The sequence below is a fragment of the Macrobrachium nipponense genome, chromosome 10 (assembly GCF_015104395.2).
Source record: "Macrobrachium nipponense isolate FS-2020 chromosome 10, ASM1510439v2, whole genome shotgun sequence".
NCBI classification, from domain to species: Eukaryota; Metazoa; Arthropoda; class Malacostraca; order Decapoda; family Palaemonidae; genus Macrobrachium; species Macrobrachium nipponense.
In genome coordinates this window covers 87,578,233-87,605,370 of record NC_087204.1, presented here as the reverse complement: position 1 = coordinate 87,605,370, position 27,138 = coordinate 87,578,233, and the positions used below count along the sequence as shown (strand labels likewise).

The following is a 27,138-nucleotide window of genomic DNA, read 5'->3' as shown; positions in this document are numbered from 1 at the left end:
TAGTGAAAATGGTGAAGGGGCTCCTAAAGGCAGTGAGGCGAGTATTCTCGCACTCCCACTCCGCTAAACTCCGTAGCCAAGCTTGCTGAGCCTGTTCCCGGGGGAGAATGACTGTCCTCCTTAAGGACCTTGTCTTCTCTCATCATGCTGTCGGTTAAAACGAAAAACGTAGCCCATGAATGGTGGTTGCAAGGTTCTCGGGGTAGAACTCGAAGTCCCTCGAGTCTCCGAGTTCCACAACCCTCAATAGAGAGCATCCCTTCTGAGAAGGGAGCGTGTAAAGCCACCCTCCAAGGGTTGTTGGGCTTAAATGGAGGGAGGTTAGAAGAGTCCGGCATAAGCAAGGGTAAGATCGCTTGACCGGCACTGGGAATGCCCTGCCGCCAAAGTATCCTGGATGCCCGTCATTGCACTCTCCTGGGCCGCGACCCTCTCCATCAGGGATTGGATCGACTGACCCGAAGCCTCGACTGAATTGGAGAGTTTGCGAAAACATCTGGAATTTGGACTGCACCAAATTCCCGATGACGTTGCCTACTTGTTCCAAAATGTTGGAAGAGAAGGCTTCGGAGTCGAAGGAGGAAGCATGAGCTTTCTCCTTGCGAGGCTTGTGTCTAGGGGACTTGGCCGAAAGAGACCAGCCTTCGTCTTGTCAGCCCGGGATGGTGAGCCGATGGCTTAAGGACAAGAGAAGGGATCAACTTCTTTGGCAGGGACTTAGCCTTTGGTTTGAAGCCTGAATGACCGACTTCACTTTGGGGATTGTCAGAGAAGAACTTTGGCCTAACATGACCTCTGCTTCTCCGAGAACCCCCGGAAAGAAGTAGAAGTGGAAGGAAAGTGAAAGGGAAGGGCTCAAGGAAAGCCCTTGAGCCCCTACAGGACCTGCTCACTCACACCTTACCGTTGCCCATGACGTCGACAGTCATGAGCTCCAGGTCCAAATCAAGGGCCACAACTTCTTCCTGTTGACCTCCACCGTTGTCCGGGGGTGCTACCATGGCCTGGATGTCGGCTATGAGGGGGGGCAGCTATGTCCAGCTCTACCACTGACCCCTTCTTGGCACTGGGGAAGATCAGGTCCGCCATGTCCTGGGCCAGAATGTAGGGACGTCCCTTGGGAAAGTTCCTCCCGAACCCTTCGACCCAGGCTTTCAGGGAGGCCAGTGCTGCTGTCCGGACTTCTTCCAAGCCCTGAAAAGGAGGGTTAGTGTTAGTACTTACAACTAGTATAGAAAGTAAAATTAACAAGAATGAAACTCATTGTATCAAAACAAGGGTGGTCTAAAATGAGACGTATCTCGGCGGAGGCTTCGTTTACTAGGATGTAGCACATGGAGCAGTTTTCATGGTGCCACACAGTGAAGTCCTCCACCCTCACAGCACACCCCGCGTGAGACCGGCATACCTCGTGGCCGCAGGGGTCTTGAAGAACTGCGTTGCAGCCCTTCTCTTGACAACAGGTAACCTGTAAGTCAATGATACATGAGTATCATTGAAAACCTCTGGAGAGGTTTAATGATTAATTATAAGACGCTGCCGGAGTGTCCGGCATGCACCGAATGTTCTGTATACATATAGATATATATGTATGTGGTATATATCTAATAAATTTATACATGAAGGGTAAGTAAGTGTCACCTTGTCACAACTAACTCCGGGGCTTGTATTATAACACCTGATGTCACGAGCGGAACGTGGGGAGCATGACTTTAAAACAACTCCAGCGGAGCCGGAGTAAAACTTCATAGAATAATGAACTCAAGGCATACCGGTGCCGGAAAGTAACATTCAAGCAATCAGGGAGAGGAGTGATGAGACCGGGAGACAAATACCTGGCGGAGTAGGAACTCCGTTGTAAAAAGATATAATATGTGTGTGTGCTATGGAAAAGGATATAATATATATATATATATATATATATATATATATATATATATATATATATATATATATATATATATATATATATATATATATATATATATATATGATGGAGGAGGGGGAGGGACGAGTCCCTGAACCCTGTAGTAAGGCGGCTGGGTACGGTACGCCTGAGCACCAAGTGTGTCCCCCTCCCTCTCAAGGACTCTCCCCCCTTCACCTAGGTAGACTCGGATAGGCTAGCTAGGTAGCGAGCGAGTCGTCACTCCACCGAGGTGGGTGAGCGTGTAGGTCTGGGGGGGAGAGAGGGGGAGGATGGTGGGAGGTCGGTAACAGGGTGGCTCGTACGCAATCAACTGGAAACCTTCTCAGCCGGTGAACAGACACGCACGGTGTGAAAGACCAGTCGATCGAGGGGAGGCCTATAGGCCAACCCAAAGCCGCAAAGCATAGCAACACAAAAATAAATTCAATATAGTAATAATGAGAGCGGTACTAGCCTAACATGGGGGTGGAAAGATGAAGTAACAATAAAAGGATGAGAGAAAGGTATTGTCCTGGAATGCTAGTGCTAATCGCAAACCTAACGATTTGGGTGTGTTAGCCTCGGCATTCATGCAGCTAGTCAGTTAATGCCGTACCGAAGGAATAGGGGGCAGGCAACTAAGGGAGCGGAAGGACAAGAATAAGAAGGGACAAGGTCCCAACGTAAGGTATGAGGGACATAACTCCTAATAACCCTCGTGAAGGCTAGGATGTATAAAACCAAGCTAACTGCATTAAACATGAATGAATTGTATAAATAAAGAAAAATCTGCTAAACATCGGTTGTTCCCAGATGGTTATATGGGGACCAAATGAAGCACGATGAAACCGTCAATTGCGGTCCGGAACGAAGTCGGTTAGAAAAGGCAGCGCGGGAACAATGATGCTCCCGCTACCTCACTTCTAAGACTCAAAAAAACGATGGAGATCTTCATAAATGAGATCTAAAAACTTGAAAGCAGTACTTAACTTGGATGCAGAAGCTTGAGCCATCTTGGATCAGGAAAAAATCCAAACGAGAATGAAAAGACACAGCACAGAACAAAAATGCGTGTGACGCTGACAATGCTATCGAAAGGAATGTCGCCAGAGATGCTCACTGTAGTAGTAGCGGGTAGCGGGGCTTTAGTTCGGCTCCTCTGTAGATGGGGGATTTTGGCGGAGGAAGAAGCTAATTGGCAAGGGATCTCTGGTAGTGGTTTCCACTCGCTCTTTTATTATACCGACACCTTTATTAAAGGTGAGTGAGCCAGAAATTATTCTGTCACTAATCATTTCTCTTTTTTTCTCTGGTATATATAGCAATATTTATGCCTTAGAATTGAGGATCAAGGATGCATTTCACGGAGCAACACAGGCTGAGCCCAGAAATACCACTCAGTCAAATTAGAGGACTGTGATAGTGCAAAAAAAAAAAAAAAAAATAAAAAAAATAAAAAAAAATAATAATAATGATAATGATAATAATAATAATAATATAACAGTAATTACAAACTTCATATGTGATAGTATTTAAAAAAAATATAATAATCTATCCATTTCACTATTTTAAATAGGATAACTCACTCACTCTCTCTTTCTCTCTCTCTCTCTCTCTCTCTCTCTCTTTTTTGCCACACAAGATATGTATGTCATAGTGGTAACTCTCTCCCTCTGTTTTGCTGGAATTAGAAGTGTATCTACATCAATTAACATTTCTGAGAGAACAGAGATAAACACTCTCTCTCTCTTTTTACTGAGATGAAAGAATTTTTATGGTACGAGTATGTAATATGTTTATTGACATTTTCAGTTAATAATAATAACAACAACAATAACAATAATAATAATAAAATAAAGAATAGTAATAATAATATAACAAATTTTTTTTGCAAAATTTTTTTTACGTGGTAGTATTGTTTTACCTCAATATTACGCCCGACTGGTAGGCGTATTTTAACGTCGACTTACAAAAGTTTTTTTTTAATTCGCGGAAAAATACTTATATGCCTACCAGCCTAAAACTTTTGAATCATACGCCTTGTGGGATGCTGGGAGTTCACGGATCAAGGTGTTGTTTTGTTTACAATCGTTACGCAGGCGCGCAAGCGCAAATTTCTTTCTTGCCGCACTAAAAAGTTATCTGTACTACATCTTGGAAATTATTTCGTCACTTTGACATAATTTTTGTACCATTGTAAATTAGCCGTTACATGAAGTAATATATATGAAATGTGCAAATTTTTTATGTGGAATACAACAATAAAATACTCATGATTGTAGCTTTTATCAGTTTTGAGATATTTTCATATAAATAACGATAATTGCCAAAATTTCACCTCGGTCAACTTTGACTCTACCGAAATGGTCGAAAAACGCAATTGTAAGCTAAAACTCTTATATTTTAGTAATATTCAATCATTTAATTTAATTTTGCAACTAATTGGAAGTCTCTAGCAGAATATTTCGATTTATGGTGAATTTATGAAAAAACTTTTTCCTTATGTCTGCGCGGTAACTCTTCCGAAAAAAATCATACATGCGATTGTGGTGATGTTTGCACCATTTTAAAATTAACCGTTATATAGTTTTATATATGGAAATGTGCACAATTTCATGCACAATACAACTAAAAATAACCCATGGTTGTAGTTTTATCGTTTTGAGAATTTTCATCAGTTTTGAGATATTTTCATCGTTTTGAGATATTTTCATATAATAACGATAATTGCCAAAATTTCAAACCTTCGTCAACTTTGACTCTACCGAAATGGTCGAAAAAACGCAATTGTAAGCTAAAACGCTTATATTCTAGTAATATTCAAGCATTTACCTTCATTTTGCAACTAATTGGAAGTCTCTAGCACAATATTTCGAGTTTATGGTGAATTTATGAAAAAAATATATTTGTGTAATGTTTTGCCAGAACCCATTTTAATTAGCCGTTACTAAAGTTTTATATATGAAATGTGTGCAATTTCATGTAGAACACAACAAAAAAAATAATTGAAGGTTGTAGCTTTTTCTCATTTTTGAAATATTTTGCATATAAATCACGATAAATAGAAAAAAAAACCACGTTTCGGTCAACTTTGGACTCTACCGAAACTGGTCGAAAAACGCATGTGTAACTTAAAACTCTTACAGTCTAGTAATATTCAGTCATTTATCTTCATCTTGAAATAAATTTGAAGTCTCTAGCAAAATATTTAAATTTATGTTGAATTTAAAAAAAAATCTTTCCTTACCTCCGCAGCGCAGATCTCTGCCACAAATCTCCGAAATACGTACGTCCCATTCTCGGAATATTTGCTCCGTTTCATATTAGGCATTTCATAGAGTTTTATATATGAAAATGTGCGCAATTTCATGTAGAATACAAAAAATATATTTGAAGGTTGTAGCTTTTCTTATTCCGAAATAATTGCATACAAAAATATATATACAAAAAAATTCGACATTTGGTCAACTTTAACTCGTCAGATATGGTCAAAAACTGCAATTGTAAGCTAATACTCTTACAGTATAGTAATATTCAATCATGTTTTCTTCATTTTGAAAGAAATTGGAAGTCTCTAGGACAATATTTAGATTTATAGTGAATTTTTGAAAAAAATATGTTTACGTCCGAGCGTTACGAATTCATGCATTATTTTGTGATAATATTTTCTCTGTGTTGCTTTTATCGTTTTACAATGTGTTATATACCAAAATGATTGCAATTTAGTGTACATTACAATGAAACAAAAAGTAACTTGTTACCTTTAACCGTTTTGCGCACAGCGTGATTTGAATACAATTATATATGAAATTTCGTTTTTGCGCTATCTTATATCGCATTATTTATATAATGATAATGATAATTTTTTTTCATTTCTGATGGTTGCATACTAAACTTCAGCCAATGTCAAAAAAAGGAGCCAAAAATGAACTCTTAATCTTGAAACTAAGCGCGCTGTGATTTTTTGAAAAAAATATTTTTTCCGCTTCCACGCTCACTCTGAAACACCTCCGGCACACAGGGAGACAATTTTTTTTTTACCGCTTCGGCGTAAGAGGGTTAAAGAGATAAAAATAACCTTTCATTTCACTTACATAAGGATAACTCCCTCTCTCTTACTGAGGTGAGAGAATTTTTATGGTAGATGTATGTGTTTATGTATTAATATTTCAAATAATAATAATAACATAACTGTAATTTCAAAAGAAAATTCTTCCCTTCTCTTATTTCTTTGTATCCATTTCCTTCCTTCTCTCAACTCCAGAGAAGCTCGGACTGGGAAGCTGTCAAATATGTCAAGTAATGTGACAGGGGAGGGGAGCAGTGCCATATAATGGTAAAACAATTTTAATGGTTTTTATCTCTCTCTCTCTCTCTCTCTCTCTCTTACTGAGATGAGATCATATGGTGCATGTAATAAGTTTATTATTAATATTTTCCAATAATAATACTATAACTGTAACTACAACATTCATATGTGAGTATTCTAAATACAATAATCTTTCCATTTCAGTCTTTTAAATACTGTAAGGACAACTCTCTCTCTCTCTCTCTCTCTCTTCTCTCTCTCTCTCTCTCTCTCTCTCTCTCTCACAAGATACATATGTTGGGTAACCTCTCTCTTCTCTCTTGGCTGCAAGTGTTAGAAACATACATGTACGTATATACCTTTAAGGTTACTAATGTTTTTAGATTACTTTGAAATTATATTAATACAATCTCTAAGATTGATATAGTAATATGATAATAATTTAAGGTAAATTTGATGTACATCGGCGCAAAAAAAAAGCGAACGACTCCCTATATTATTATGTAATAAGCGTTCGGACTTTTCTTGCGATTTCCGCCCGAGAAGTATATATTTTCCCCAATTTATCGTTCGTCTGGCAGCCTCTATTGTCTCGCTGTTCGGTACCATGAGTTACTAATGCACTTCAGTGATACTCAAGCTGTCCCGAAGGTCGGATGTCATTGTATGCGCTCCTGCCCCATTCACGCTTTCGTCACCGCTATTTGCTCTTGCGCTAGCTAATGAATTATGGCTTAAACTTCCTTATCCTTGGTTAAGAAAGCAGAAATTGTGACCCTATGGAAAACTGGCAAGTCAATGTCAGCTATTGCAAGAGAGCTCGGGAATCTCTAAAAGCACCGTCTCATTGTGGTGCAACGCTCCAAGACAGGAGACCTTGATTCATCACTGAAGCGGAAGAAAGGCTCAGGGATGGCCACGAAAAACTACAAAAAGAACGGATAACATTTTAAAAGGATTGTTATGGAACATCCATCAATGCCAGCCAAAATTTTGAAGTCTCAAAACCCTGATCTGCTTAGGAACGTATCTGAACGGACTGTGCAACATCGATTGCAGAAAGACCTTGGTCTCCCATGTCGTGTTTGCAGCAAAGAAGCCACTCCTCACTAAGCCTATGAAAAAAAAAAGGATGGCTTTTTGCAGAAAATATTTGAAGTGGACTGAAAAGGATTGGGAAAGGGTAGTTTTTTAGCGATGAATCTAACTTCCACATTATTCATAGCGCTGGCAAAAAAGTAAGGAGGCCCCAAGGATCTAACCGCTATGCATCAAAATACACAGTCAAGACTGTGAAACATCCAGCTTATGTGATGGTATGGGGATGTTTTCAGCGGATATGGGGGTAGTGGGGGATTATATTTTCTCCCAGAGAGCACGACAATGAATGGAGAGATTTATGAAAATGTCTTAGAAAATGAATTAGTCCCTTACAAGGAAACTTTTGGGCATGCATGTATTTTATGCAAGATGAGCACCTTGCCACCGATTTCACAAGGTCACAAACCTTCTTAAGGAATTTAATATTCAGAAATTGGACTGGCCAGGCAATTCACCAGATTTAAACCCAATTGAAAATTGCTGGGCATACATGAAACGGAAAACTGAAGGCACTAGCAGATGAGAAAACGTCCCTCCCCAAATTGAAGGATGCCATCCGTAAATTTTGGTTTGAAGACATGGATGCACCAATATTTCAAAGATTTAGCACATTCAATGCCAAGAAGGTTAAAGCTGTACTCAAAAATAATGGAGAAATGTCTAAGTATTGAAAAAAATATAAGTGAACTAAAAATTTTTCCCTTTTATTTTCCTTTTTTTATATCATTGCTATGATCTGTTTTACAAATGTAGTGGGCGTTCGTTTTTTTTTTGCGCCGACTGTAGGGTGATACATAAGGTATGCATTTGGTGTCTCTCTCTCTCAGCAAAAGAACTGATAGACGACATATATAACTTGTTCAGCCCTCTTACTCTCTTCTCTGGAAAAGATATACAGGCAGTCCCTGGGTTACAATGGGTCCGTTCTTGAGACGCGTCGTAGCCCAAAAATAGTCGTAAGCCGGAACGACGTTGGAAATATGTCTTAAAACTAATAAAAAGTTATAAAAACCTACTTGTAATCCTTTGGTTACACTACATGTTGTTTCCTGTAGTTTTATGTACAACCTGGAGTTATTTTTTCATCAAAAAATGCTGGTTCTTGAAGGTAAAAACTATTGTAATCCTCTGGTGACACTACATTCTTGAAGTTTTATGTACAACCTGCAGTGATTTTGCCAAATCTTGAGGGCTACAAGAACAGTTGATTACTATTTACGTATCATATAGACTAATTAAAGTAAACGTATCTTTAAATAGGCTTATATATTAGTATCAACAAAACATTTCACCTGGCATGAGTCAGAGGCTTGTGTTTAATGAAACGAACACTTCTCTGTCCTATCTGTTCAGAAAAATAAAACGTTACGTCAATCCCCAAGACCATTGTTGCCAAGCCACCTCTCTCTCTCTCTCTCTCTCGAATCTCTCTGCTCTCTCTCCTCCGTCTCTCTCGTCTCATTCTCTCTCTCTCTCTCTCTCTCTCGATCAAATTACACTGGAACCTTGACATACAATTGCCCTAATATACGAATGTTTTTGAGATACAACAGAAAATTTGCGAAAATACATGCTTTGATATACAACGAAATATTTGAGATACGATTTTACAATGTGATAGTTGTATAGGCGACCGATAAATGGCATTCAGTCTGTTTGTTGGTGCTGCATCGTAAAAAAACACGTTCACGTCGTTGTTTAATTTTCGGGTGTTGTATTTGTGCCTATTTTTCGTGTTATTTTGTCTATTTTATTATTAACCATGGGTCCCAAGCTAAATACATAGCAGTGATAAGAAAAAACCCAGAAAAATTATTTCGATGGAAGCAAAACATGAAATTATAGCAAAGCATGAACGTGGCGTTCGTATCATCGATTTGGCAAACGAGTATGGTCGAAATCCTTCTACAATATCCACGATCATCAAGCAGAAGGAAGCTATAAAAACCTTCCAAAGGCATCACCATTATTTCTAAACTATGAACTGATTAAAAAATATAAATAAAAATTAGTTTAGCAATGTTATTTCATTTGGTGTTTTTACGTAGTTATTAGTGTACATACGTAAATAAAAAAGAGAGCAAAATCGTTCCCTGCCACCCTTCCCTACCTCCTCGCCCTGCTGGCCTCACGTCATCTTTCATTGTGATTAAGTAAAATTCCTTCTTTCTTTTTTTTATTGTGTGTGTTATTACTCGTTTATTTGTGTACAATTGTGTATATTATATGTAATATAGCGTGTTTTTAGGTGTGGTTTCATAGCGCTCGAACGGATTAATACATATTACATTATTTTTAAAATGGGGAAAAATGCTTTAAAATACAAGTGTTTTGATATACGACGATGGTAACAGAACAAATTAAATTCGTATGTATGTCAAAGATTCCAGTGTACTGGATAATGTCTCTCTTGGATACTTCGATTTTGCCAAATCTTGAGGGCTACAAGAACAGTTTGATTACTATTTACGTATCATATAGACTAATAAAGTAAACGTATCTTTAAATAGGCTTATATTATTAGTATCAACAAAACATTTACTGGCACGAGTCAGAGGCCAATTTAACGAAACGAAACACTTTTCTGTCCTTAACTCGGAGCGTCGGAAGACGCCTCTCTCTCTCTCTCTCTCTCTCTCTCTCTCTTCTCTCTTCTCTCTCTCTCTCTCTCTCTCTCTGATCAAATTACTGGATAATGTCTCTCTTTGGATACGGTTGAATTTGCGTTGTAATCTAACCAGAAACTTCGTTTTTGTTATTATTACTGGAAACAAGCAATGATTTTTTCATTATTTGCGCTTTTGGACTGTTATATGTAAACTTTGCGCACCGCAAGCTAGTATATATTCATTCGCTCGAAACTAGTTTCCGCATATGAGGCGTCACTAAAAAACAGAAAAATACGACATAAAAGTGTCGAAAATCATCATAACCTCAAAATTTTTGTTGTAATCTAACCAGAAAACTTATTATTAATATACTGTGCTAAACTATTAAGGATTTTTATCTTAGTATGCGTTTTTTTTAAAAGCGTCGTTCACGTCGGAGCGTCGGAAGCATGTCAGCGTCGTAACCTCGGAAACAAGCGTCGTAACCCAGGACAGATTTTTCCATTGAATATTTAAGAAAAAGCGTCGTAACCTCGGAACGTCGTAAGCCGGACCGTCGTAACCCGGGGACCGCCTGTATGTATTTATGGGAGGGGAAGAAGTGTTGCCTACAGAAGTTATTTCAATCTTTTGATATCGTAAGAAGTCTCTCTCTCTCTCTCTCATCTCTCTCTCATCTCTCTCTCTCTCTCTCTCTCTCTCTCTCTCTGTTATTGGCTGTTATATATATTTCTAACGGTAAAATGTTTCATGACTTTGAAATTATATAAATAATACCAATTCATGATATATGATTTTTTGTAGATATAACTTTAAGTATTTGAACTTTCAAGATAGGAAGGTATAAGCATTTTTTTAGGAGAGTTCTAACTATTCGTGGGTTCGAGCTATTCGTGGGAGTGTCTGCGGTAGGAGTGTCTGGTACCCATCCCCTGCAAATACGGAGAATACTGTAGTCTGATATGGTCATTCATAAAAGTTTACCTCTTGACATAAGGAATTACCCAGTCTTGGGTTTTATTTAGGTCATGCTAGATATGTAGGCTATATAAAAACAAAATAGTGTAGCCAGTTTACTGACTTCTAGGACTTATCACTGAAACATTTGGTAACTACCTGTTTTAGGTAGATATATAATCTTAGGATATGGACTACAAACAATAGCAAACATAACCTCAAACCATTGTTCTACAGTTTTTAATCTTAAAAATATGCACTTAACTTTCAAATTTTGGAGATTTCATGATCCCTAAAGAAAAAAATTAACTGAAACGTCTTAAAATGAGGAGCACTGGCTGGAGACTCCTTAGTCTGTGTTGACTACAGAGGTAATGGTTCTTGGTTTTTTAACCAGCCAAATAATAAAACAAGATGGCCAATGCATATGCACAATAGTCACCTTCTTCTGCATTTGATGTAGGAAACTGGATACAGCTTCACTCAAGACAAGACAAAATGCTTTCTTGTCTTTGAGTTCATTATACTGTATCACTGTCATAGTGTTGATCATTATGGATCATATCTGGCTACAAGACCAGGCTAAAAGATATTTCTTTGATATTAACCCTTAAACAACGAGCCGGTATTTCCGAAAGTGTCTCTCGTATGCCGGCAGCGTTCGCGAGGGAGCGCCGAAGCGGGGAAAAAAAAGTTTTTTTTTTAAAAATCACAGCACACTTAATTTTCAAGATTAAGAATTTCATTTTTTGGCTCCTTTTTTTGTCATTGCCTGAAGTTTAGTATGCAACCATCAGAAATGAAAAAAATATTATCATATACAAATATTGGAATACGTATATGACAATGCGGAAAAAAAATTTCATATATAATTGTATACAAATCGCGCTGTGAGCAAAACTGTTAAAGCTAATGAGTTAATTATTTTTTCGTTGTATTGTACACTAAATTGCGATGATTTTGGTATACAACAAATTGTAAAACGATCAAAGCAACACAAAGAAAATATTATCACAATATGATGAATGAATTCGTAACGAGCGTACGTAAAAAAAAAAGCTGTTTTCAAAAATTCACCATAAATCGAAATATTGTGCTAGAGACTTCCTGCTAAATAAAGTAATTGTTTGAATACTACTAGACTGTAAGTGTTGGTAGCTTACAATTACAATTTTTTTGACCATTTCGGTCGAGTTAAAGTTGACCGAAAGACAAATTTTTTCTATTTAGCGTTTATTTATATGAAAATATTTCAAATTGATAAAAGCTACAACCATGGGTTGCTTTTGTTGTATTCTACATGAAATTGCGCACATTTTCATATATAAAACTTTATGTAACTGCTAATTTAAAATGGTGCATCGGACGAGAAAATTCATGATTTTTTTGGAAGAGTTACCGCGCGGACGTAAGGAAAAAGTTTATTTCATAAATTCACAATAAATCGAAATAATGTTCTAAAGACTTCCAATTTGTTGCAAAATAAAGGTAAATGATTGAATATTACTAGAATGTAATAGTTTTAGCTTACAATTGCGATTTATTACTATTTCAGTCGAGTCAAAGTTGACCGAAGGTTGAAATTTTAGCACTTATCGTTATTTATATGAAAATATTTCAAAAATGATAAAAGGTACAACCATGGATTGATTTTACTTGCATTCTATATGAAATTGCACACATTTTCATATATAAAACTTTATGTAATGGCTAATTTAAAATGGTGCAAACATTACGACAATCGGACAAAAAAATTTCTGATTTTTTTCGGAAGAGTTACTGCGCGGACATAAGAAAACTTTTTTTTTTATAAATTCACCATAAATCGAAATATTGTGCTAGAGACTTCCAATTTGTTGCAAAATTAAGGTAAGTGATTGAATATTACTAGAATGTAAGAGTTTTAGCTTACAATTGCGTTTTTTGACCATTTTGGTGGAGTCAAAGTTGACTGAAGGTTGGTATTTTGGCACTTATTATTTATATAAAAATATTTCAAAACTGATAAAAGCTACAACCATGGGTTTTTTTTGTTGTATTCTGCATGAAATTGCGCACATTTTCATATATAAAACTTTATGTAATGGCTAATTTAAAATGGTGCAAACATTACGACAATCAGACGAAAAAATTTAGGATTTTTTCGCAAGTTACTGCGCTGACGTAAGGAAAAAGTTTTTTTCATAAATTCACCATAAATCGAAATATTGTGCTAGAGACTTCCAATTTGTTGTAAAATGAAGGGAAATGATTGAATATTACTGGAATATAAGAGTTTTAGCTTACAATTGCGTTTTTCGACCATTTCGGTAGAGTCAAAGTTGACCGAAGGTTGAAATTTTGGCACTCATCGTTATTTATATGAAAATATTTCAAAACTGATAAAAGCTACAACCATGAGTTGTTTTTAGTTGTATTCTACATGAAATTGCACACATTTTCATATATAACACACTATGTAACGGCTAATATGAAATGGTGCAAAAATTATGTCAATTATGTCAAAGTGACGAAATAATTTCCGAAATGTGTCGCTGATGCTTTTTAGTGCGAGAAGAAAGAAATTTGCGCTTGCGCGCCTGGGTAACGATTGAAACAAAACAACAGCTTGATCCGTGAACTCCCAGCCTCCCCCAAGGTGCGTGATTCAAAAGTTTTTGCCTAGTAGGCCTAGTCGGCACCCGACAGACAATTTTTGTCGATGTTTAATACGTCCAATTGGCGTTAAAGGGTTAATCTAGTCACCATCGGGTGCTGGCACACACCATGGAGGGTAACACCTGTCAGGACGAAACAGCAATTACGCTATAAACAATAGCCCAGTTTTAATGCTATCTGAAGATCCTGGGGCTAAATTATTAAAAGTTGGACCAAAAACTACAAAAATATATAAACATAAAGCAGCCACTGAACTTATGCAAAACACTAAAACTTACCGAAATTGTAATAATAAACTATAATAAGTGTAACCCAAACATCAGACTTTACAACCCACATCAAAAGGACATACTACTGTAATTTCAAATAAAATACATATTAATGAGACACATTTCACCAAATTTACACCAGATGTACATACACTAAAATTCAATTGAAATGTGAAAGAAGAAAATTTATCAATCTAAAAAATAAATGTGCAAATTTAATCATTTTAGGGAACAAAACCAACAAGCTGTTGCTTGCCTGATGATGTGGTGGGATCACAAGCTTATAAAACAAGTGGCAAATTCCCCCCACATAAACCTAATCAATCCAGCTACCAAACTCACCTTCAGTCACACTTTCCTCTTTACACTACTGAATACACACAGGACAATTGACCTACCCACACAAAGAACAAAAGAAAAAAAAAACACACAAACACATGTACTCACCCAACTCCAGATACTCCAGGCTATGCTGTGCTGTCCGCTGGTCAAGGTCGCTGAGACACTAACAACAACCAAGAACCGACACAGCAGATAAACAAGGATCACAACCACAACTCAACAACACAACAACAAACAAGGAATACTACAACCACAACAAAGGACCACTGCACAACCTACCACCAACACAAAAACAACAAACCAAAAGGTTACACACACACCCACTAACAACACCAAGGAATCACAACAGCTCACCAACAACAACCCTCAACAACTCACAACCACACCAAGAAACCACAACAGCTTCCCAACAACCCTCAACTATAACAACTCACAAATAACTCAACAGAAACCCACAAGCACAACAACTCCAAAGCAAATACATCAACTTAACAACAACTAAACAACAAATCAATAACACACAAAACTTAACTGACTTCCAATGCCTTCAATAGACTGCTGCCAACACTACTGACCATCACCAATTTTGACCAAAAACTCTCTGAAACACAGACTCTAACAACTAACTCCAGCTGCACTAGCAGACAACCCAGAACTCACCAACAGCCAATTCAATCATTAAGTATCCATACAACAATTACATCCTCTCTCTCTCTCTCTCTCTCTCTCTCTCTCTCTCTCTCTCTCTCTCTCTCTCTCTCTAGGACGTTGTCAAATGAAACTCCCATAACTCCTCCACAATGAAAACAAAGGAAATTGCTTTAATTTCAACTCAATTACCACCAAAGGCACAGCCCACAGGACTCCCTGGTCAAGTGAGTTGTCTTTTTCTTCTTTTAGTGACCATGAGATGCTGACTACAGGTTTAGGCACATGCAAATTGATGGAGTTGGATTAAACAAAACTGAAAACAATTTTGTTTGTTTGTTACATGAATGTTTCAAGTTCCATTACCTTTTGAACAAGTTCCTCAAAGGCACACTGCACACCATCTTTTGTTTTAGCCGATGCTTCTATGAACAACATTGCATGTCTCCTGGCAAAATTAAGGCCTTCTTCTCTGCTAACTTCTCTTTTCTCCTGAAATAACACTAAATATTAAAGTATTGTAATGCACTTTAATAAATTTAACAATATACAAAGACCCATGTAAAATTAATTCTTAATGTTCCATAAATACAAACCCTTGCTCTATTCATATCAAACATTTTAATACAACACAATGAGCTCTAATATGAAATGGCCCCAAGTACTGTACACAGTTCCCAGTCTAGATAGCCTTTCCTAACAAATAAAATATTATTAAAGTAGTTTAACCAGATCAATTAGCTGCCCAAAGGATTAGAATAAAATACCAGGTCTAAGCCTGAGGCCAAGTACTCTGACCCAATAAGTCATTCTGTATAATGATGAACAAATAAAAATTAAATTAAAAACTACACATAGGCACATGCTCTCATACTGGAACACATACACACAATAAATACATTTTTTCATGCTTCCATAGATACACACTAAAAATAGGTATGGGAGGACTGGAATCAGACAAGGAGAAAGCTCTAACTAACTTTATTGAACAGGGACGGCTGTATATGAGGCAGCTGTACGGACAGAAACATAGTGTCCGTCACGCACGCACATACAAAAGGGTACGGAGCCCCAGTTGCGACTGTTTTTTTGCAGCTGAAAATATACATATATTTTTGTGCAGAGTATATTTTTACATAGTATATATATCGGCAGACAGGCCGTAAAATGCTCTACATTTTAGTACATGGCATAAAAAGTATGTACAGAGGAAGGACGGACATTTGGCAAAAAGCTGTCCTTATAAATACTCCTCTCCCACCCCACCCCCCAAGACAATGATTAACCTTAAGGGGGCCGGCCGGCTAATGCCCTTTTTTAAGGACAGGACTTTGATATTCATTCCACTTAATAAGGTGACTTGGGACATCTCCAAACCGCATATGATTTTCACCTCTGACCTTCGTTTTGTGACGCCAGGGGCGATTTATCCCGAAATAACCATTTTTCAAATTCTATCTCCTCCCTTGATATTTAATATTAAGACCTGGGATTACTACCATATATAGACCTGATGTAGACCTCCAATCAAATGGAGAGTTTTTTTTCTAAAAGTCATTTTTTTACTAGATATGAATTTTTCAATATGGTCAAAAAATAAACCCTATAAATCAGGAGAAAAAAATTTATAAAAAAAATACGAAACAAAAATTGGAAAAAAGGGCTCTATTTGATTGTTCTATAATGTCTTTCTGAGTTATATACCAAATTCCAATGTTATAGCTTTAAAACTAAGTGAGAAGATAGCTTTTGAAGGTCAATAAGTACAGTTTTGAGATACGGGCGTTCAAAGTTTTCCTTCGTATTTCTATAAAGACAATATTAATAAATAATGATTATTATGAATGTATATTTGTTTTTTTGTGTATTAATAACCAAAACTATTTTATTTATCATAAATCTAATCATAAATGATGATCCCTTTGCTCATATATCGCAGCCTGGGGCACTGCTTGAGGCAAGATGGGGGCACTCCTTCCTACGCAATTCTCTCTCTCCCCTTCACTAACTCTGCTTATTACAGCGAATTTTTTCTTTTTCTGTGTTAGCGAGATGTTTTCCTTGTATTTTCCTCTTTGGTATGATGAAATTCTTGCCCGAAACAAAGATAAACAAACGTAATTGCAAGAGAATATCAAGAGGTGAAACTCGAAGGCGTACACTTTTTTACAAAGACAATTTAATAATCATGATAATTATGAATTTCATATTCCATTTTGGGTATTAAAAACCAAAACTTTTGTTATTTATCATAAATGAAGATCTCTTTGCTCAAAGATCGTAGCCTTAGGCACAGTGTGACGTGTGCTGTCAAGCAAGACGGGGGCGTTACTAAGCAACCCTCCCCTCTCTCTTCACTAACTAAGCATATATTCACTAACTACGCATATATTATGATATTCTGTAATAATACTTGAGCGATTTTTCTTCGTCTGTATGTTAGCGAGATGTTTCCCTTGTCTTTTCCTCATTGGCATAATGAAATTCTTGCTGAAACATACATAAACATACTTGAAAGCAGGCGAATGTCAGACGTGAAATGGAACGTGTAGACTACTTGACGTCTGTGATCGCACTAAATCAGGACTGGACTTGGTAGCTTGAGCCTGAAGTCTCCTTCTCGACTCGGGGAATGTCTACAGATGCCATTTCTTTCTCCCAATTTCTTTGACAATAATTATCAAAATTTACGATAATAGAAGAAATATTGCATTTTCTTGTACGGATCAATGTTTTAGGCTTGTTGAGTTACGTTAACTAATTACCCTGTAACTACGAAAGTAAGAGGAATTTTGACGAAATATTTCGTATACGTATTCTCAATTGCCATATGAAGCTCCATGAATTTTTTCATGACTTTGCATTTTTTGCCCTATACCTCCATATATAGAGGTTCCGGCCGGCCCCCTTAAACGCTGAGCCGGTATTTCCGAAAGTGTCTCCTGTATGCCGGCGGCGTTCGCAAGTGAGCGCCGAAGCGGAAAAAGTTTTTTTTTTTAAATCACAGCACACTTAATTTTCAAGATTAAGAGTTCATTTTTGGCTCCTTTTTTTGTCAATGCCCTAAGTTTAGTAAGCACCCATCAGAAATGAAAAAAATATCTATCATATATAAATATTGGAATATATGGCGGCGCGAAAAATAAATTTTATATACACAAATCGCGCTGAGAGCAAAACAGTTAAAGCTAATGCGTTAATTATTTTTTCGCTGTATTGTACACTAAATTGCGATGATTTTGGTATATAACAAATTGTAAAACGATCAAAGCAACATAGAGAAAATATTATCACAATATGATGCATGAATTCGTAACGTGCGGACGTAAAAAAAAGCAGTTTTCAAAAATTCACCATAAATCGAAATATTGTGCTAGAGACTTCCCGTTTAATTGCAGTTTTCAACTATATCGATCGAGTTAAAGTTGACCAAAGGTAGAATTTTTTCTATTTATCGTTACTTATATGAAAATATTTCAAAACTGATAAAAGCTACAATCATGGATTGTCTTTTGTTGTATTCTACATGAAATTGCGTACATTTTCATATATAAAACATTATGTAATGGCTAACTTAAAATGGTGCAAACATTACGACAATCGGACAAAAAAATTTAGGATTTTTTCAGAAGAGTTACCGCGCGGACGTAAGGAAAATTTTTTTTTTTCATAAATTCACCATAAATCCAAATATTGGGCTAGAGACTTCCAATTTTACAAAATGAAGGCAAATGATTGAATATTACTAGAATATAAGAGTTTTAGCTTACAATTGCGTTTTTCGACCATTTCGGTAGAGTCAAAGTTGACTGAAGGTTGAAATTTTGGCACTTATCGTTATTTATATGAAAATATTTCAAAACTGATGAAAGCTACAACCATGAGTTGTTTTTCGTTGTATTTTATATGAAATTGCGCACATTTTTATATATAAAACTCTATGTAACAGCTAATATAAAATGGTGCAAAAATTATGTCAAAGTGATGAAATAATTTCTGAGATATGTCGCTGATGTTTTTTAGTGAAAGAAGAAAGAAATTCGCGCTTGCACGCCTGGGTAACAATTGTAAACAAAACAACAGCTTGATCCGTGAACTCCCAGCATTCCCCAAGGCGTGTGATTCAAATGTTTTTGCCTAGTAGGCCTATAACTATTTTTCCGCAAATTTTTAAAAAAACTCTTTCGTCAACGTTTCGTACGTCGGTTCGGCACACGACAGACAATTTTCGTTGACGTTTAATACATCCAATCGGCGTTAAAGGGTTAAGTAACAATTGTTGGCTGATGGTCAGCGGAATGTTGCGGGGAGGAGTCCGGGGGTTTGAAATTCCATCTGTCAGGGAACGTCTTCCGGGTCCTCCTTGTCTGGTGAGTCGGGAAGCAGGATGCTGCCCCTGGTGGTGGGCCTAGGGGGTTCAATTGCTTTCCTCGGGTGGCCCCAGCCATGTCTGGGGGCGCTGTCGGATTCTGGTGGGGCTGTGTCCTGCAAGGGCCTTCTGTGGGGTCGTCTTCGTTCTGTCTATCGAGAGATAGTCCTCGCAGCTGCCGAGTGAAACGAGGATGACGTGGTGCAGTCCTCGGTAGGGTCTCATTAGGGGTGGATGGGATGGTTGGCGTGGTTCCGTATGAAGACGTACTTACAGGAGTCCAGGGCCCTCGGTCGGAACTGCTTCCTACTGTCAGTGTAGGTCTCTTGGCAGGGAACGAATTTCTGGGCGGCTGGCCAGAGTCTTGCCAATGGGATATCGGGGTCATTGCTGTCACCGGGGAAGAATTCACCTGGCACTATCAGGGTCTTGCTGTAAACCTTCTCTGGTGGTAACGGGTCGCTGTTGACTCTTGGGGTGGTGTGGAGGCCAAGGAGGACCCAGGTAGCTGTGCCTTTCAGTTGGGGCCTGTGCAACGTGCCATCAAGGCCTTGAGGGAGCAGTGGGTCCTTTCCACCATGCTGTTGGCTGTGGGGTTGTAGGCCGTGGTTGTATGGTCTTGTTCCCAATCAGGCGTGCCAGGGAGGTCCAAGACTTCTGAGGTGAAGGTGGTTCCCCAGTCTGTAGTGATGTCATCTGGCACTCTGAAGCAGCTGATTACCGTCAGGAGGTATCTGGCGCTGTCGGATGGGGGAAGGGGCCGACGATGTTGACGTGGATATGCCTGAATCTCCGTCTGGATACCTAATCCCGATTTGGTGTACCTTCCTGTCTTGCTGCTCTGGCACACAATGCAGTTCCTGGCCCACTCCTGGGAGTACCTCTGGATGCTGTGCCAAACTAACCTTTTTGTCACGAGTCTGGTTGTCGTACGCAGATCATGTTGAATACCTGCTTCCTCCAGGAGGTGGATATCAGGGATTGTGAGTGGCCGGTGCTGGTGTCGCAGAGGAGCGTCGCCTTGGAAGGGCCAAAGGGAATGTCCTCCCATTACAGGGTGGTGATGGTGGTACGGAAGGCTGATACTTCGGGGTCAGAAGCTTGTTCACGCACTAGGTCCTCAATGGAGCACCAGAACTTGGAGACGGCTGCGAGGTGACATTGCTGTCTTGCGGACCAAGCATCGCCTGCCTTGACAAATGCGTGGACCAGCAGCTGGTGGTCTGTCTTTATGGTGAATGGGATACCTTCCAGGAAGTACTTGAAGTGGCAGATGGCCTGGTAGACAGCGAGGAGCTCACAGTCGAAGGTGGTGTAGTGGGTCTTGGTGGGTTTCAGCTTCCTGCTGAAGAAGGCTAGAGGTGTGGTGACCCCGTTGACCAGCTGTTTCAGGATGGCGCCCCATGTGGTGTTGCTGGCATCGGTGTTGAGTGCTAGGGGCGTGTTGGGGTCCTGGTGAGCCAGGGTTGTGGCTCTGCTGAGGGACGACTTGGTGCAGTAGAAGGTGTGCTGTTGTGCTTCTCCCCACGTCAGCTTCTTTGGCTTTCCCTTCAAGACCTTGGTCAAAGGACACACAGTGCGGGCGATGTCCGGGATGAATCTTCTGTAGTAATTCACCACCCCAATGAACTCTTGGAGGGCCTTGACTGTCGTCGGTGTTGGGAACTTCTCCACTGCAGCCACCTTCGATGCCATGGGATGTACTCCTGCTGGGGTGATCTTGTGGCTGAGGAAATCCACCTTCTCCGTGCCAAAGGTGCACTTGTCGAAACGGACAACATGCCTGTTCTCCTGCAAGCGCTTGAGTACAGCCCAGACATGGTTTAGGTGCTCCTCCAGTGATCTGGGAAATATATTGTTCACATAGCAGACGCAGAGGGGTAAGTAATTGAGGATGCTGTCCATAAGGCACTAAAAGGTGGCTCTGGTGTTCCGCAGGCCAAAAGGTGTAGGAGGTGAAAAGAAGGATCTGAAGGGTGTGATTACCACCGTCTTTGGAATGGACGGGAACCTGAAAATAGGACTTTAAGAGGTCGATCTAAGAGATCTTTACTCTGTGGAGAGGCCTGGTGAGGTCCTACGTGTTTGGCAGGGGCTAACTGTCGGGCATGGTGACGAGGTCAGGTGGTGGTAGTTGCCACAGGGACTCCACGTACTGTCTGCCTTCTTCACCATGTGGAGGCGGGACACCTTGGGGCTTGCGGCCTTCCTAAAGATGCCCATCTGCTCCATTTCCGCATTCTTGGCTTCCTGAAGGAGCTTCAGCGGGAGGCAGAACTTGGCATGGGTCGGGGGGCCCTTGGTGTAGATGTAATGGTATACACTGTGCTTGGGCGCAGTCCCTGCCACCTGGCGAAGCTCGGGTTGGAAGACATCCAGGAACTCTTGTAGGAGGGAGGCGTGCCTGTGGGAAAAAACGGAGCAGATGGTGGGCGCCATGGGTCCTGTGGTGAGTGGGAAAGAGAGGCAGGTCTTGGTGTTCAGGAGGTGCTGACAGGGGCAATGATGAAGGGCCAGGAGTACGTCTGGCCCAAGAACGCGATGGTCTGGGTCCTAGTGCCATAGGAGCGGATGGGGGTTCTGTTGGCGGCTACGAAGGCGTCGGGGGCACAGCTGCGGCCCTCTGCTGATGGCAGGAACACCGACTGCATGGCACCAGTGTCAACCAACACCCCGTGGCTGGAGATGGTGTCCTCGACGTAAAATCCTCTGGGGCGAGACTTTGTTACTGCTGCTACCAGGAGGAGTGGCCTCTGTCTTTTTTTGGAGGCAAGAAGGAGCAGGGGCTCTTGCAGTAGAAGCTTGACGTTCCATGACGAATAATAAGGAATTCCAGGGAAAACACAACACAGAGCAGAAAACAAAGGTGCGGTGTGGGTCGTGCTATCGAAAGGATTGATGTCAGAGGCGCTAGCCGTAACGGTAGCGAAGTGGGCCTTAGATCGGCTCTTCTGTAAATGAGGGATATTGAAGTAGGATGAATCTAAATGGCAAAGGACCTCTGGTAGTGGTTTCACTCGCCCCAGAAACCATACCGACACCTTAAAATAAGGTGAGCGAGCCAGAATACTCTGGCATTTCCATATTAGCTTTTTTCTCTGGTATTATAGCAATATTTATACCTTAGAAATGTGTGCTAAAGGGACATTTCACGTAGCGACACAGGCTGAGCCCAGAAAAATTTTTTATGATGAAAAAAGGTTTATTAATTTTCAAATATTACAGTTCTGTAATCTCGTATATACTCGCATATCATGCGACTTTTGAACACCTAATTTTGGAGCTAATTTTAAGGGGGACGCATGATACATGAGATATAAAATTAGCGTATGTAATATTCTGGTATCGTTTGATAAAATACAAGCATAATGAACATGCATCTTATCCATAGATCTTTTAAAAAGTTATGCTTTACTTCACTGCATCCAATAATATTGAATGTATTTTCATATTACTATTGTTGTATTATAGAAATAAAAAAATAGCAGTCAATGTTTTAGTTTGGAAATCAGCCGAGGACGATTGCGAGGTAAGTTTATTTTTGTGTATTGAAGTCATATCAAAGCGATTTTCTTGCTTCTACTTAGCATAAAGATATTCTCTTGATATAGGACAATGTTATTTTGAATCTCAAGATACTCTACTAAAGTCAAAATATCACTTTAATTCGTATCGTTGTGAAAGATTTTTATTTATTTTTTTGTTAGTAGATGGCGCTGAGGGCATGTTTATTGTGTAAAAAATCAACAGATTAATTAAATATTTTCACTTGACTTCATCAGAATACTAAGAGCTCTACATATTTATCTTTTACCAGAGTGAACACAGTAAAATATGTTCTTTCATATGCCAAAGTTTTGATTAAAACACATTTCTCTCAAATTTTGTTGACGGTCGAGTTTGATGGTGCTATACCAAACTTTCTAGGAGGAGTAAAGGAGTTATAGGACCCAATGCTCAGTTGAATCCACTACATGAGTGTAGGTGTAAAGAAGCATACACTCCCTGCAGTGGACTCCAAAGCGGCTCATCACCCACCTCCACCTCGTCAAGGGGGGGGACATACATGGTACATATAGCTAATCATGAGAATACTTGGGGTAATTAGGGAAGGGGTTATAGGAACAGGTTCTTCTTCCCTGTGTTTTTCTGTTCTTTGGAAAAATTCATAACAGCACAATGGGTGCTCACAGCAAAATTTGAACTTGAGACTTCGTCTGTTCATATCCTTGAATGTTCATAACCTGAATATTTGAAAGTAGGGCGGTGACCGTATATAGGATATCTGTTATAAAATGCCTATAACAATCACTTTTAAAAAATATGCAGACAACTCATTTAGCATAATTACAAGTTTCATACATTTTACAGGATGGCTGCTTAATATATGCGTATATTGTTTTAAAAACAAGAAACTTTACATCAGATAAGTGCAAACCGCCACATTGGAAAACAGCAATATACCAGTCTAGATTCAGCTGAAGCTCTGAATCTGAAAGTTAGGTTAGATCATTTCCTGCAGCCCTCTTCCTCCCCCTCTTCTGGTTGTTCTTACTGTTCTTTCGTTTTATATCATTAAGGACCAGGTGCATATATCTGTAGGAACTCAAAAGGGGCATAGTATTTACCAATAAAGTTGTTTTTGCATTTTTGGGTATCATCCCATGTCCTCCATATAAAGGAGTACTTTGGTAAGATTTCAAAGTCTATTTGTTTGCATTCAAATAAGATGGAATTATGCCAATCAACAGCTGATACCATGAGCAGTGTTGCCGTGACAAACTTGAATGAAGAGAATATTCCAATGACAGGTCAGCTGACAGCAACTATAGGTAACAGTAATACCAGTACATACCAGAACAAATACACGGTATTTGCATATAATTAAGAAAATTAAGTAGTCTCCATTAAAATAAACAAAACCTCTTTATTTCTTTCTATTCCAAGTAAAAAAAATCAAGAATTATTTATCCAATTCTTTAATTTACTTTCAAGGAACAATGGTTTTAAAAGCAAACCAACAGAAATAACATCCTTGATATTTAATTCTGTAAGTTAACACAGTAAAATGACTGGAAGAATACGAACCTTGTCAATTTTGTTACCCACTAACATCTTCACAATATCAGTTTTGGTTGAATATGTATCTAACTCATTCAGCCACATATCCAGCTTTGCAAAAGTATTCCTGTTAGTTACATCATATACCAGTATCACACCCTGAGCACCTCGGTAATAACTTGGTGTTAATGTTCGAAATCGTTCTTGTCCTGCTGTGTCCTGTTGGAAAATAATAAAAATCTTTATCAACACTACAACTTACCAATTACATTCTGGCATACTGTTTACTTTTACTCTGTTTAAAATTACAAATAAAAAATGATGATGAGTGTGTTTGATAATTGTAGAATCAACTTCATTTTATCAAAACAGCAAAAGTATGACAATTTGTCGAAAATTGCATTTTTCCTAACTATACAAACCTGAGGTCCTTTAACAATAGGAAGGTAACTAGCGGCAGCTGGGATGGTCGTAAGCTTCGAACAAGGGGAGAACGGTAGTTAACTGCTTGTCCGATCGTGCGCGCGCCCGCGAGGTGAAGAATCACTTTTGCTTTAGGCCCATGCAAAAAGTTGCAGAGTGAGGGGTGGAATGAGGTGGGACTATATGTAAAGGACCTCAGGTTTGTATAGTTAGGAAAAATGCAATTTTCGACAAATTGTCATTTGTTCCGATACGTAATACAAACCCTCGGTCCTTTAACAATAGGAAGACTCACTTATTGGTGGGAGGAATCTGAGTCGTTTTGGTGAACAGTCTGGTGTTCGTCCAAGCCTGGAGTGCCTCCCTGGTCGTAAGAGCAAGGGAGGGATCCAAACCTCTGTCCAATTGATCGGGGTGTGCACCGCAGGATCAATGGTCAGACCTCTGGGCCAAGTACTAAGAGAGGCAAGCGTATCTCTTCGTACCAGCAAGCAGAACTTGTTCCTGTTTGCAAGAGACAATCATAAAATGATGGGTTTGTCTCAAGTTGGCATCCACTTCCTCCCCCTTGTTGGAGGAAGTGGTGGATATTACTCCTATCCCTACTGAAAGGGATAGGATGGTGCTCTATTGAGTAGCTCACCTGCATCTCGTCCTTACCCAGCAGGGTGACGACCGTGTCCCTCTACCCAGAGGTAGAGGGGAGAAAAAGATGGGAAGAGAAGCCAGTCACACTCTCATTCACTCATCCATTCTTACGGTCACACCAGGACTCCGATGCTGTTCAGCCTGCGAGGGTCTGGGTTAACTACACAACTTGTTGAGCAACCACCACGGTTCCCAAGGAAAAAGATCCAAGGACATGTGGGCAATATCCCGAAGGTAGAAGGAGGTGCATGCGGTCCGGTTTGGACCAGGCCCTCCCCTGCCTTCACTACCTGCGCCACGGAGAAGTTGTTGCGGACGCGAGGAGAATGATGAAGAGGCGTCCACACTCATCCTGGGTGTCGAGTTTCTTCAGACAGCTCCGTCGCGCCTTCACAGGACAAAGCAGCATAGCCTTCGTATCGGAGGCGGTGAAGTCCATTAGGGAGGGTATTGTGAAAGACTTGTTTAACCAATCGTCAGTTACCAAAGGGTTCTGAGTCTTCGCTACGAAGATCGGTACGAAATCGAGCGTCACAAATCCCCATCCCCTGTGCTTGACTTCGCAAGAAAAGTCATGCAGTTACCTAAGACGAAAAGAAGGGAATAGTCGTATGACCTATCCCTCTTCTCGGACTTTGGTTATGTACAGTACTCATACTGACAAGCTATTAAGACGAAGTAATGATTGCTCTGGAACAACCGAACTAAGTCCACAGCATAAGTTCGTAACTGACTCGGGCGCTCTGACAGCTGCCGACTGACTGGTTCGGAATCGGTAGTGAGGCAAGTTGTCCAAGCATCCGGGTAAGTCACGTCACCTGCGCCCTTTAAGAGTTATGCTGAGTGACCAAACAAATAATATATTTGTTAGTCACCGATGCGGACGGCGCGGGTGATGATTCTCTTAATGCATAAGCTCAAAAGGCGAAAGTCAATTGCCTTCAAAAGACCGAGGTCCCTGATGGCAAGATAATCTCATAGACGTTGAATCTCAGCTTAAGGAGAAACAACACTATGTGACGTTGAAGACGAAGGTAGGCAATGAATGCAACCTACGTCTTCCAGCTGAATCGAGAGAAGGAATCTCAAGATTTCTGAACCTGTGCTTACAAATGACTGAAAACGCTAACCGCACATTTCATTGCTGTCCGGTGTGCAATGAAAGCGGGGCGTTCTTCAGTAATGAAACACACAGGGGAGAGCCGCCTGAAGAAACTGCTTCTCATGGGCTGAACGTTTGGAAGTAGAGCTGGCAGGTGTGGGGAGTAGGCGATGTCTTTCAATACATCTGCTAATCCGGGGTGAACAATGACAATTGCACCACCTCCGAATCGAGATATTTTGAGGACAAACTCAGATTCCGCAAAAATCATTCGCATTATCGCGATACGATGCAGCAAGAGACTATTACAGAATTCTGTTACCGTGCGGTAAACAGAAAGATAAGAGTTGAATAGATCTCTGTTTTAAATTCTTGCAATACCGAAGACGATGAATACTAGTGTCACAGCAGTAGATGGTCATTCATGTATGCGAGAATCCCCGTTAATCAGAGACCTAAGTCCGTGATTGTTGGGCAGAGATACGGTTGGTATTCAATCAAAGCAGGTGAGAAAGACATAACCAAACCGTGCATCTCGAAGCGGCAGCTGGTACTGAAAATCTCTCGGGCAATTCAATACGGCAGTAGCTGTCGCTGACAGTCGTCATCCTGAGTTGCCAAGTAATCCTTTCCTTTCCACGAAGGAAATGCGTTCGGCTAAGAAAACCAGCCGAGCATAAAAAGATATGCTCGAGCAATTTAATTATTTATTTTGCGAAAACGAATGTTTCGG

The 27,138-nt window shown here is 39.6% G+C and overlaps 1 protein-coding gene across 1 annotated transcript in view; it reads right to left on the bottom strand.

The window, feature by feature from the left end:
* The window catches only part of LOC135223737 (ras-related protein Rab-18-like), a 108,649-nt gene that overhangs the window by 14,283 nt on the left and 67,228 nt on the right, over nucleotides 1-27,138 (bottom strand). Inside the window, exons 2-3 of the mRNA XM_064262496.1 lie at nucleotides 24,260-24,451; nucleotides 15,169-15,294 (exon numbers count right to left, since the gene is read on the bottom strand). Of these exons, the coding sequence (XP_064118566.1) occupies nucleotides 15,169-15,294; nucleotides 24,260-24,451 (318 nt within the window). The remainder of the gene's footprint in view (nucleotides 1-15,168; nucleotides 15,295-24,259; nucleotides 24,452-27,138) is intronic.